We start from the raw sequence: 12866 nt of genomic DNA, 5'->3' as shown, positions 1-12866 counted from the left end.
GTTTGTCAAACTTCTTCAGGTCTGACAATTTGTATGACCGGTTTATTGCTATTGTGTTTACATTTTATCATATATGCATGTTACTATTGTTATTGTGACAATATAACCAGAACTAATTCACTTCTTTTAAAACATTATTCAATAGATGATGAATGATCAGCTAATTTTCTCTTCTTTATCTTTAATTTCATGCGTGACTACCATATTTGACCAAAACTTATAGACATACAAAACTGGAACATAGCCGAAGGGCAATATGACATTAGCCAACTGTTTAACAAGAGTGCATAAAGAGAATTGAAGGGCTGGAACATGAAATATACACTTACTTGGAATGTGACAAATCCAAAGGTATCTTTAATGAATCATTTACTTTTTCATAAAGTTTTCTTTTCTAAATGCTCCGTCAATACTCTTCAGGTGTCTGGTGATATCTAATTGATTTTCATTTTCAACTTCAGAGACTGGATTGTAGTGGAAGGTATTTCAGGAGAAGGATTGGCGTACATAATGCCCACCTAAAGTATTTCGGTATCGCAAGGCAGCTGAAAAAAACGTGATTCCACATCAACGCCAGCAACAAGACGGAAGAAAAAGAAGAAGACATTGGCCAAACCAGAAGTGTGGGAGATACATCCTGGATGATGAAAGCTTGGGACTGCCTTACTGGAGTCGATCAATCATCATCATGAGGTTTAGTTGAAACTACATATATTACCCAAAACTTTTTGAGTTTTTACGCTCCTTCAAAAAGCTTTCGTTACACTTGGTAGAAATCCTATGGCACCCTTCAATCCTACCAAAAATATCACTTTTTCATCAAATAAAGGTCACGTGTAAACCATTATCTGGGTTAAGATAATGTTTTGTACGTGTAATGTATACATGTCAGAGAGGAAAAATTCATATGTTTAATACTTCTAAAAGTGTGCACTGAAATGTATTTTAAACAAAAATTGGCTTTTTCGCATCATTTTTGATGGATGGCTGAGTTCTAACCTACTATGTATGTTAATGAAATTTGAAATTGTTACAAATATAGAGCATATACTCAAAGGGCCTGGGGGGCAGTACCCTGAAATTGCCCCAATGGCTTTTGTATGAAAGTGTCCTTTTTTTTTTTCTTCACATATGCAGCTTTCTTTTGACCAATATATCTTATGTTAATCAGATTTTAAAGTCTTGCAAATAGGGTACATGCACATTGCCCATCTTGGGTCTTAATGGATGTCCGTAAGTTTAATTTTTAACCAAATCGAGATCAATGCTGCCATGATTCTCTTTTTATTTAAAGAGGTGAAAGGTGAAGACAAAGCAATGCCTTATCTGCCTACTTTATACTACATTTCTACCTAACTTTTCGAAATATTGCATTTTCTGACTATTTTTGTGTGTATGCATGCCCCTTGTCGGTAAGAGTTTACTTGAAAAATTCCTATTCAAAAGATATTTTGATTTTTGTAATGATAGACCCTAAAAGGGACGTTTTACAGCACAATACATTTGTATTTCAGTTAACCAAAACTAATTTAATGTGTTTTAAACCACATGAGTAATACACCGGGTAATAGTATATTTGTAAAGCGCTTAGAGACATTTGTATAAGCGCTATATAAACAAATTATTATTATTAGTATTATTATTAAGGGATATTCAATCCTCATTTGTTAGTCTTCTGTGATTTTATAAGCCATTTTTTTACTACTTGCTGCAAACTTTCTCTGATCAATGGCAATTTCATTAATTACAAAAATCCCTATTTTTACACTGCTGATGATTTGCATTTTTCTTACCTTCTTTTTTGCAGGGGAATGAGCATGGAAAGAGGAGTAGCAGTCAAACAGACAACACGAGTAGCAAGGGGGCCTAGCATGGGTATTAAAATGGTCTGGGCAGTTTCTATACCGCATGCCATCAAAGGTGGTGCATGTGTGGAGGCATTATGTGTTTTCATGTTGTCTGTTTATCCATCTGTTCGCCCATCCATCCCACATACTGTGTTATTGTGATGTCTCAGCAACCATTTGAGATATGAACTTTTATCAAAATGGGTTCTAACTTATATAATCTAGGCAATCACCATTGGTCAAATGACACCACGTGACCGCGTTCAATTTTTTTTCTCCTAACACACTGTAACCAAAAAGATAACCATGCAATATACCTAACAGTGATAAATCACGGCTTAGCCACTGGTACATGTATGTTGCCAATTCAGTGGGTGCTATACATAATGCTTGTTTTCCTTTAGGTTATTCGTGGTTTCAGATCCAATAATATAGCAATAACAAAAGCATGCTCTTTCTGCTCATGCATCTGTTTAGGGCTCGCTCTGAAGCAAATTTTAATAAATCAAGTCACAAATGCATGCAGTTGTCCTTAATGTCAAAATAAACTTTTCAGTGAATTCTTCAATGGTCAATTAATTGCCTTCAAAGTAGCAAACTCAAAGGGTTCAGGTTCAACTCACATTACAAGCTTATGCTCTTTAATAAAGTAGAAGTCCACCCTGATATTTAGATGGTGTTTATACAAGCAGAAAAATGAAAGAAACAAAATAGTTGATGAAGTTTAGGCAATATTCATTTGAAGATAAGAAAGTTATGTATTGTAAAACACTTAATCACAGAAATCCAAATAGGCAACCATATGATATATATCTTATATATCCCATTTAATCTGTACCATTTTCAACCCCCTTCATTTTCTTAGTTACATACAATAAATGAAAGAAAAATTTGTTTTCCTTCAGGTCATGCGCAAAAACATATTTGCAATGATTATATTTAGGGTGCAGTTATTATTTTCAAGTTATTTTATGGATTTAGAAAAAAAATCAATACTCACTAGGTGTATCACAAACTTTTCAATTTGCGTCTGATGAGAATGCCAAGTTAACAATTCATAACGTCCATAATTTTAATTGGATTCTGCTAAAACTTTCACTGATCTGTGTCTTTATTTTTTTTTTTTTTTTTTTCCATTTCAATTTTTTTTTTAAATATATATCAGAGTGTACTTCCCTTTGAGTGTGAGCTTGGTATTCAGTTCTCTCTTTCATCAGTCCTTTCTTGATTATCCCACTGATATCTTGGGCTAGGTGTCGATGGAAAAGCATGTTATCCTAATATAAAGCTGCATGTAAGAATATTTAGTAAACTAAATGTTGGAATGTTATTAAAAAAAGAAAAATCTCTTGCTTCTAACAATTTTTTACATTAAGGTAAACGGTGTAACAACTTTGGAATTGTTTTTTTTTTCAGTTTAGCTTTCCTAACACTACATTATCTTGATCAACAATAAGAACATTAACAGCTGATTATTTAAGCTGCTGTTGTGTCTGGCTTTCAGATGACAACAAATAAAGTTGAGATCAGGAATCCTGTTGTGGAACAAGGATGTGGCAGCTACCTATTTCTGATGATCAGAACTGTGTTCCAGAGGAGGGCCCTATAATCATCAGGCAGAAGCTGGATGACCTCCATGCCAGATGTGAACAGGTATACATGTAGAATGATAGATTAGCATATCTTTGTTAATGATAATTATATGAGATATGAGTCTTATGGAAGTATAACAGAAATATGAAAGTAATGTGAAAATTAGGCAGTATTGCTTGCATACATAAACCATTTATTAATATTCCCTGAATTCTCCCTTTCTGTTATCTAAGGATCATGACAAGCGATTGTCCAGTATGAAAGACAAACTGAGTGACTTTGAGAGTGCCCTGAATGGTTTAGAAGTTTGGCTCCTTCCTAAGATTTCTCGGGTGGAATCCATGGAATTCATGACCCAGGATTTAATTCAGATTAGTGATGCCGAAATACAGGTATGAATATTGAAAGAGTTGTAATAAATGGGTATCTCATGGTCAGAGAAACCCTAATAAAATAGTTGACTGTTAAAGACTAAGTCCACCAAAAAAATAATTTGCATTTAATCGATGCAGAAAAACAAGAGAAACAGAGCAAAAGAAAGTTATGATTTTTTTTTATAATATGAAAAACTATGGAACAATGGAAATCACTACACAAATTGCCAATTTGTTTATCAGTTCGTGACGTCATGTCCTCACTATTTAAACATTGCTATATATATTTTTTAATACCATAAATTTCCCTTTTTATCCCCCCAAACTCGATTTCCCCATGCCTTTTTCCCAGGTTAAATTATTTGTATGGTATTGTTTGCATGACATTTTACAAAATCTTTGAACTTTGAAGAATGATACTATTTTCTCATCTGGATATTGTATATTCATAATTATTGAATTTTATATAAATAGTTTTGTCATGATTTAACTGAAAAAACAATTACTCTATATTTGTGCCCCCACACAAAAACATATTACTATTAATATAACTTGGATGCTGGTGTGAAGAAATAAGATTCTTAGTGGGGAAATGGAAAATTTATATTATCAATATAATGAAAACAATTAGTGGATAGTGAGGAATGATGTCACAGACTCAATAGTGAGTTGCCACTTTGTCTGTGATTTTCAAAGTTTTTCATGTCATTAAAATTCATAACTTTCTTATTGCTTATCCGATTTTGCTCAAACTTTTTTTTGATTGGTTTGTCTGATTTTTCTGCTTCCATTGAAAGTAAGTTATTTTGGGGATGGACTTGCCCTTTAAGTGATGTGTGTTGATTGCTTCAATGCTGCATGGTGTACAGCAATAAAGATATTTAAAAGAAACGTGTTAACAAAATTAATTTGTTTATCTTTTATTTTTTAGGTGAAGTTGTTAATGGGAACTAGAAGTTAGCACAAGTGCTAGACGAGCCTAGTTCCATTCTTTGGCAAGATTTTTTTCTGTTAACATGAGATCCCAAGTAATGAAAAAGTTATCTCTGTTTGCAATTAATTCACTTAATAATAACATAGGAATAATGGATTGAAAAGGATTTAACTTGCTGCCCTGTACAGCTGTTCTTGTATTTTAGAATTAGAATGTTGATTGTAGAAAAAATTAACAAAGGAAAAAAAATCAAGTCTGTTTGTTCACTACTTAAATTTCAATTTTTTTTAAAGTGTTATGCAACTGTTTTCTGCTTTGAATGCATTTTCAATCAGCACTGTCGGCAAGAGATTGACGATCACTCCTGTGAATACAACATGATCCACAACATGCTGAAGAGCTCCTGAAACATCCCGAAGCAATGGACATTGCCAAAGTCAAGACTATGCTCAAGAACTGTGAACTCAACTGGGAAACACTAAAAAATACTCTTAAAAAAAGTAAGTGAAATGTCTTTCTCTTGTATCCAATTCTAATTGTTCAGTATTACCATGATACATGATCAGACAAGCATGCATATACTATTGGTGTTTTTTTTTAAATACAGAACTGACCAGTATGACAGGAAGCAAGCTGTATCCAAGAAGTGCAATGCGTCGGACAGCGAGACGATGGGATGGATTGAAAGCCAGCTGAGGAAGATCGATCATATGAGCCTAGCAGTCACTAAAAATGTTGAACAGCTTAAAACGCAATTTCATGAGATCAAGGTACAGTCAAGCCTGCTTTAGTTACTACCTGTTCATAAATGGCACCTCTTCTTCCTTCTTATCTGTGTTCATGCTTAATTCTTGATGATTTTTTCTCAATCTGGAAGCCTTCCAAATGAGAAGTGCACACATCAAACACATTTAGGGAAGACAGCACTTAATGTCATGCAATCATGTTTCCTTCACATTTCACATTTCTACTAAATAATTGATAATGTGAAATGATTGTGATGATATAAAGCATTATATATTTTAGATAGATAGATAGATATATATACAAATTAAAGATACTATAATATTGATATGATATTCAGTGCTTCAGATTCAAACTGAAATGGGGATGGTTTTATATTATTTTGTCAATCCATGTGATGATATGATTTTATTTGTCCTAAATTTGGTTATACAGACTCTGCGTGATGATGTTGTCCTACATTTCAAGGAGGTAGAGAACACCGGGGATACTGTTAATGAACCACAGGAAGTTCAAGAGGAACTGCATCAGGAGGTCACACACAATGTCACCACATCACCAACCGCTACGACAACCTGAATGGAAAGATTGACGCGCTTCTGTACGAGCTCCAGGATGCCCTGGCCAATAGCACCAGTGTCCAAGAGAACATGGACATGCTGCTGAAACGGCTTGATGAGTCTGAACGCAATGTTCACCATATGATAGAGAAGGGGACCTTGATTGCTGTGAAGCAGGATCAACTTCTTGAGAATCTGCAGGAGCAAAAGGTCAGAGCGTTTCTTATTTGTGGGGTGCTTTTTGTGTTGCTTTGGTTTAATGAAAGAGACTTAAAGGTAGAGATTAGAAATTAAGAGAGAACAATATTAAAAGAGAAAGATAAATATATATACAGAGAGAGGGAGATAGATAGAGAGGGGGAGATAGAAAGAGAGAGAGAAAGGCTGCAAAGATGTATGTATTCACAAGATTGAGAGATATATATTGAAGCTGTTATTTCCTAGAATATTTCAGGATTGGAAAATAATATACATACTTAAGTGTAGTTGAAAGTAAGTGGAAATACTAACTAGCACTGCCCAAAAAGCAAGACAGGCTCTGTTTTCATACGCATCTTCTTTCATATCAACTGATAGAAATTGGGTAATGTTGTTTAGGTTGTCAGAGCTAGATTCTGGTTGGTACAGAAGTTAGAGTCCATTGTTGTATAAGCTGGTGGGTGAAAGGCAGTGAATTTAATTAGATATGTGTTCTTTCTTTTTGCTAGTCCTGCTTGCTGGATGCTGGTATATATTAATTTCTATAGATTTCCAGAGATATTTACAGATTTCAACTCCGTTTGCTCACAGGTCATCATGTCCGACATTGTGAACCACCAAACAGCCTTTGATGCTGCAACATCCCAAGCCTCTCTGCTCATCCAATCCAGTGAACCTCAGGAGGCATGCCAGTTACAGGCTGACTTAGACTCCATAAATGAGCGATACACCAAGTTGGACACTAGGACCAAGGACCACGGCATCTATCTTGAGAACCTGAGCCGCAGACTATCCAATTTTGAGGCCGAGTTGGAGAATCTGGAGCATTGGCTGTTGCCCTCTGGTCATGAACTAGATTCTAACCAGATCCCACAGCTACCTCTCATTGAGTTTGTCAATAATTGGAGGTAGGTTTTAGGAAAAGGGTGCCTGCATGTGTTTATTCTTTTTTGTTAGGTTATTTTCTTTTCATTAAAAAATTATTTTAGGCAAAATTGGAGATACGGTTGTTTTGAATGAAGTCCTTTATTGACATTGCAAACACTAATACAAATGAAAATGATTAAAATGGATTTCAAATCTTTTATATTCTACAGTTAAACTTCTCATGAATTTATTTGTTATTCAACTATTTTTGTCATTGTCTTTAAAGATGAAGTTAAGTTCTGGTCATGCGATTGCATTGTGAAAGAAACGGTGTGAAATCGACCAGAAAAGGTTGATCATCTAGCATATAAGAATTTGTGTATATTGCAAGGTTCTGGAATCATCAAAATGATAAGAAATTTGGCCAAGTCTTGGTAAAGTTAAAAACACTGTACACAAAAGATGTATATGGGACTACACGGACACGTGGCGTAAAAAACCTACCCCCCGAGTTTTACGAGTTACATGACATATTTAGTATATAAAGGCATTTGAAGAGCCATGCTTTTCAGGGAACATGTCTTATCTGATATTCTTCCACACTTGCATAATAAGAATGATAACGCTCACAGATTATTTTTCACCTCTTCCCAGAACTCAGCCTTCTCTTTAAGTCTGCTAATTGATCATGTTATCTGAACAATTATTAATATGAGAAAAGAGGATAACTAATAAGTGATATACAATGAATATAAGGAAATGTTCGTTATGTACACACAACTCAGAAATTCTCCATTGTCAGTATGACATGCTCACAGCTAGGTCACATGACTTTTAAATGGTACGTACGACTATACGACCAATTATTAAAAACTTTTGTCAAAATAAATGAAAGATTTGAAAAATATGGAGTGGTGTGAAATGCAGATAGGCAACAAAATATATGTCCTAGGGAGGGAGGGAAGGGTGTGGGTGCCTCAGAGGCTTTAAAGCTTATCAACACTAGTGTGGCTAGGAGGGATTAGACCACACAGCAAGGTCACTGACAGGTGGCTATCTCGTCAACTCAGCTCTCAAATAACATAATAAATAGAGGATCATGGGGAACCAACAGGCACCGATTGGGGAAGTTTTCTATATAGAGGGAGCAAGTAGCTACAAGTAGGACAATGGGGCTTTAAGGCTAAGTCCACTCCACAAATAATTGGCTTTTAAAGATGCAGAAAAACAAGAGAAACAGAGCTAAAAAAATTGAGTAAAATCAGATAACTAATAAGGATCAAAGTTATGAATTTATTAAAAACTATTAAAAACTATGGAACTTAGAAAATCACTGCACAAATTGCCAATTTGGTTATCAAATTATGACGTCATTGCCTCACTATTTATCAATTGCTTTATATATTTTTATCACATTAATTTCCCTTTTTATCCCCCTAACTTGATATCCCCATGCCTTTGCCCAGGTTATATGATTTCTATCATAGTGCGTGCATGACATTTCACAACATTTTTAATGAACTTTGAACAGTTTGTACTATTTTCAGAATATTGCATATTCATAATCATTGATTTGTATATAAATAGTTTATTCGCATTTTTCAGGATTTAACTGAAATCAAATAACTCTATATTAGTGCATCCACATAAAAACATATTACTATCAATATAACTTGGATGCTGGTGTGAGGAAGTAAGATTTTTAGGATGAAAAGTGGAAATTTATATTATCAATATAAAGAAAACAAGTAGTGGATAGTGAGGCAATGACGTCACAGACTCAATAGTGAGTTGCCACTCTGTCTTGTGATTTTCAAAGTTTTTCATGTCCGAAATTCATATCTTTCTTATTAGTTATCCGATTTTGCTCAAACTTTTTTGGATTGGTTTGCCTGATTTTTCTGCTTCTATTAAAATTAAGTTATTTTTGAGTGGAGTTGCCCTTTAAAAAACTATATGTCCCATTTGCAGGCCCCAAAAATGAAAAGGTTAAATTAAAACGGCATTTGAAAGATAATACTTATAATAATTACTTAATAATTTATAACTTCCCTTAAAACCAAAAGGCTTGAATATTTTTTATTGTGGGAAAATAACGATCGTTAGTTGAATTTAGCGATCGTGGTTGTTCAATTATATAGTCTCATTTTCAGACCCTTGTTCCAAATTGTTTTACGTTTTGTGCTGCCAAAAGATTCAATCAGTTTAATTTTGGCCAAAACAAGAAGTGGGCAATTGATGTGAGACAAATGCTCATGCATCTTTACAGCTCAGTTTATGTATGTTATTACCAAAGAAATTAAGTCAGTCGGTCACTCAATAGTGTCTGACAGTGAAGTTTAGAAAGTAAACGAGTTTCCTTGCACAATTTAAATACTAGGACACGTACTGCTAATCTTTAAATTTCACAAATAGGACATACATGACATACTCATGATTCCTGCAAAGTTTTACAGAATTTAATGTTGGCTGCAAAAAGTATACACTACCGTTAAAAGATTACAAGAGAAGACCAGGCTTAATTACATGAGTTTTTATAAAGATATTTACGAAGTCATTGCATGACCATAACTCCACTTTATCTTTTAAGAGATCGCCCAATTTCTGCATTCTCTAAAAAAAAGTTTGTTTATACGTTATAAGACGAAGTATGCAGCAGTTGAATGAAGTCAGGTTTGTTCATTTTTCAGAAAGATTAGGGTTAAGAGCCTATTTTCACTAATTACTATAAACATTCATAGCAAACCAACATTGCATATCTTGAAGATCCATTGTTTTTAACCTGGAATGATGTTTTGCATTTGTTTCATTCATGTAGGGTAATGGCAAGCCCAGAGAGGGAACAGCAGTACAGTCTGGAGACGGTGAGTGCAAGGAGGAAGTTAACGGACAAGTACTGTTATTGGGTGGAATGAGACATTTTGATGAAAATAAAAAGTATAAACATGTAAATTATGATGACATGACTAGTAAAATAATAGAAATAATAAATGAATTTGATGAAGCAATTCTCAACACAATAATATTTGGGTAAGTTTAGCCCAAAAAATGAAATGTCCGCGAAGGAAAGTAAAATCATTCGCACTTACTCTTAGAAAGTGTTGGACAAAAAATACAGGCAACATCCAAGGCCTTGTAGCAGAAAATCGAAAATTAGGTACATCCCAAAACAAATTGAGGCAAAAAACCAAGTCCTCTAAAAAAAAATGTTATATTGTAGGTGTAGAACTCCCCATGATAAAAGACAAAAATATATACTTTGCGACCTTTGCAGAGAATGGTATCACTTTAAATGTGTAGATATACCTCCAACCTTACGAAATGGGAAGGGCATTACCTTTTTTTGTGGAATCAATAATTGTAATAATGGTACTAGGTATTTCAGGGATTCCAGAAAAAAGAATAATAAATGTAAAACACCAAAGACAACTTTTTTTCAAACTAAGGTAACAAGGAAGAAGACAAAGACTGTCAAAGGGAAAGTTTCAATCCCTTCTAGTAGTTCAAAGAAAAAAATAATGAAAAAGAAGAGAAATGTGTGGTACATCTCGAACCCGAAAATGGTGATAGGGTCCAACAGCTAGGACAGCAAGAAATTAGCGTTACAAATAATACAATCTTCGATAAACATGTTACAGAACCAAAGTGCAATATATATGATGAAGAAGCAAATCATTTTCATGCTGCAAATCTCAGCAAAGAAACTATTGACGCCTTAGTGGGAAAATCTGTCACCCAACACATACATGGTAGTTTCTTTGAATGTGAGAAGCCAGAAAGTTTCACATTTACTTTTGATATACAAAAGTGGAATACATTAAATGAAACAAGAAAAAAGAAGAGATTTTCCAATCCAGATTGGAGAGAGTATGTTAATAGTGAAATAAGCAAATTAAATCCTCATTGTGTATTAAGGTTTAAGGATCATTATGTATCTCCTTCCACAGTATATTTTACTTGCAAAGGGGAATGTTCATTTACTGATTGCACTTTCTCATTTATTTTGCAAATGTCAGCATCATTCACCTGCTCTGTCCAGTGTATGGGTAATATAAAACATGACATACATGAAAGAAAAGCCAGAAAATTGTCTGGCCCCCTTAGACAACGGTATCGTGAAGAGTTTTCATTAGGTTCAAGCCCAATGAAGAAATATTGTACCCTGTTAAAAAATCAAAATGAAAAGACATTTATATCAGGTAACCGTACAGGAATAGGTGCTACTCGCAGTGTCCTGCAAAAAATTTCAAGCGAGTCCAAATTACAATATAGGAAAGGAAATACAGAATTGGAGAGTTTAGCAAATATGTGCAATATACAAGTAGATTCAAGAATTTGTGAAGATAATTTTCCATCATCTTTAAAATTTGTTAGACAAGTATCACTCACTTCTTCCGTTTTATGTTGTTAATTTTACTGAGGGAGGGGTCAGAACTTTCCATGATCTTAGCCCCAAGCAAACTATTTATATCGATGCTACTGGGTCCATAATTAAATCCACTCTCACAAAAAAACGGTTAGAATATTATGAATTGACCATAGCAAATCCGACACCAGGAAAATCCCCACTTCCCATTGCTTCCATGATTTCGAGTGATCACACGGTACCCACAATTTTAAACTTTTTTAATTTATTAAGGCATGCAGAGGGTAGGTATTGTGGTGGTACTCGAAACCTTTGTATCCCCAAACAAATTAATTCTGACAGAGCATGGGTCTTTATTTTAGCATCTATTAAAGTTTTCAATGGGGAAAGTTATCATGGGTACTTAAATAGGTGCTATAAAATAATTACTGGAAATGGAAGCGAAGATGATATTACAAAAACTGTTGTACATGCATGCACCGCGCATGTTATGAAGGATGTCAAAAAAGTATGCCAAGAATGTTATGCCAATAGAATACAAAAAGGCATGTACATGTTCAGTTTACTACTTAATTCATGGACGTGGAGTGAATTTATGGATGCACTAAAAAACATAATTATTGTAACAATGAGTCCCAAAGAGACACCTCAGGTGAAAGAAGCATTGTCTGTTTTGGAGCAGAAAATAAATAGAATAGGAGAAGATCTCAAAGAAACAGTGAATAGTACCTTTGATTTGCCAACTAATGAAAATGAACCTCAAGAAGAAGTCACCAAGTTGACTGAAGAAGAAAATTTGACAAAAACAAAGTCTCCAATTATGACATTCCTGGATAATTTTATCAGAGAGGAATTAAGCAAAATAGAATGTTTACCGTCGATTACCTTTCCAGATAACAGTTATTATTCATCCCAGTTTTGGTTTAAAATAAAAACTCAATACCTCCCATCCACTCCACTCTGGTCCATGTTAATGTTAGGTAATCTTAAACGTCATAAAGACCAAACCGTCCAGTCATACATGAATATCCCTTTGGTGCAAAGGACAACTGGGATTTCTGAACAAAGAATGCATGTTTTGAAACATATTCAACTAAAAAAGAAGCAAAAGTTAAGAACAGATGAACTAATTTCGATACTCCATGAAGATGTACAAGGCATGGAACGCCAGTTTGTTGACATCTACTACCGAGGCGTCTCAACACCGACAAAACCGGTTAAGGAAGTTTGGCGGAAAAAGGGGAAAGCTTTTAAAAGAAAAGCATCCTATCAGAAAGCACCCAGAATTACATTTTCATTTTCAAAAAATATAGAGCCCCCCAAAATACAGCACAAAGAAAAAAACTAGTAGAGCAATTATGTACAACTCCGTTCCCAGTGAGA

General features: G+C 34.4%; 2 protein-coding genes across 2 annotated transcripts; both read left to right on the top strand.

The window, feature by feature from the left end:
* Positions 1–3007: 3007 nt before the first annotated feature.
* LOC115921852 lies at positions 3008–5242 on the top strand. The gene is made up of 3 exons (XM_030980108.1): positions 3008–3500; positions 3674–3832; positions 5084–5242. Exons 1-3 carry the CDS (start codon positions 3399–3401, stop codon positions 5153–5155), a joined length of 333 nt encoding a protein of 110 aa, XP_030835968.1. The 5' UTR covers positions 3008–3398; the 3' UTR covers positions 5156–5242.
* Positions 5243–5351: 109 nt separating this feature from the next.
* LOC115921725 (dystonin-like) lies at positions 5352–10064 on the top strand. The gene is made up of 4 exons (XM_030979755.1): positions 5352–5518; positions 5928–6262; positions 6842–7158; positions 9936–10064. Exons 2-4 carry the CDS (start codon positions 6143–6145, stop codon positions 10030–10032), a joined length of 534 nt encoding a protein of 177 aa, XP_030835615.1. The 5' UTR covers positions 5352–5518; positions 5928–6142; the 3' UTR covers positions 10033–10064.
* Positions 10065–12866: the final 2802 nt, after the last annotated feature.

The sequence above is a fragment of the Strongylocentrotus purpuratus genome, unplaced genomic scaffold (genome assembly GCF_000002235.5).
Source record: "Strongylocentrotus purpuratus isolate Spur 01 unplaced genomic scaffold, Spur_5.0 spur5_scaffold_10, whole genome shotgun sequence".
Classification (NCBI taxonomy): domain Eukaryota; kingdom Metazoa; phylum Echinodermata; class Echinoidea; order Camarodonta; family Strongylocentrotidae; genus Strongylocentrotus; species Strongylocentrotus purpuratus.
The sequence above is the reverse complement of the archived record's forward strand: the minus strand, read 5'-3'. Positions and strand labels throughout refer to the sequence as shown.

Excerpts from the sequence above, each read along its gene's own strand:
- LOC115921852 (XM_030980108.1), top strand. The coding sequence starts at position 3,399 with ATGTGGCAGCTACCTATTTCTGATGATCAGAACTGTGTTCCAGAGGAG. Across the intron at positions 3,501-3,673 it reads TCCATGCCAGATGTGAACAG|GATCATGACAAGCGATTGTC; the intron begins GTATACATGTAG and ends CTGTTATCTAAG. Across the intron at positions 3,833-5,083 it reads TTAGTGATGCCGAAATACAG|CACTGTCGGCAAGAGATTGA; the intron begins GTATGAATATTG and ends ATTTTCAATCAG.
- LOC115921725 (XM_030979755.1), top strand. The coding sequence starts at position 6,143 with ATGGACATGCTGCTGAAACGGCTTGATGAGTCTGAACGCAATGTTCAC. Across the intron at positions 6,263-6,841 it reads AGAATCTGCAGGAGCAAAAG|GTCATCATGTCCGACATTGT; the intron begins GTCAGAGCGTTT and ends GTTTGCTCACAG. Across the intron at positions 7,159-9,935 it reads GAGTTTGTCAATAATTGGAG|GGTAATGGCAAGCCCAGAGA; the intron begins GTAGGTTTTAGG and ends TCATTCATGTAG.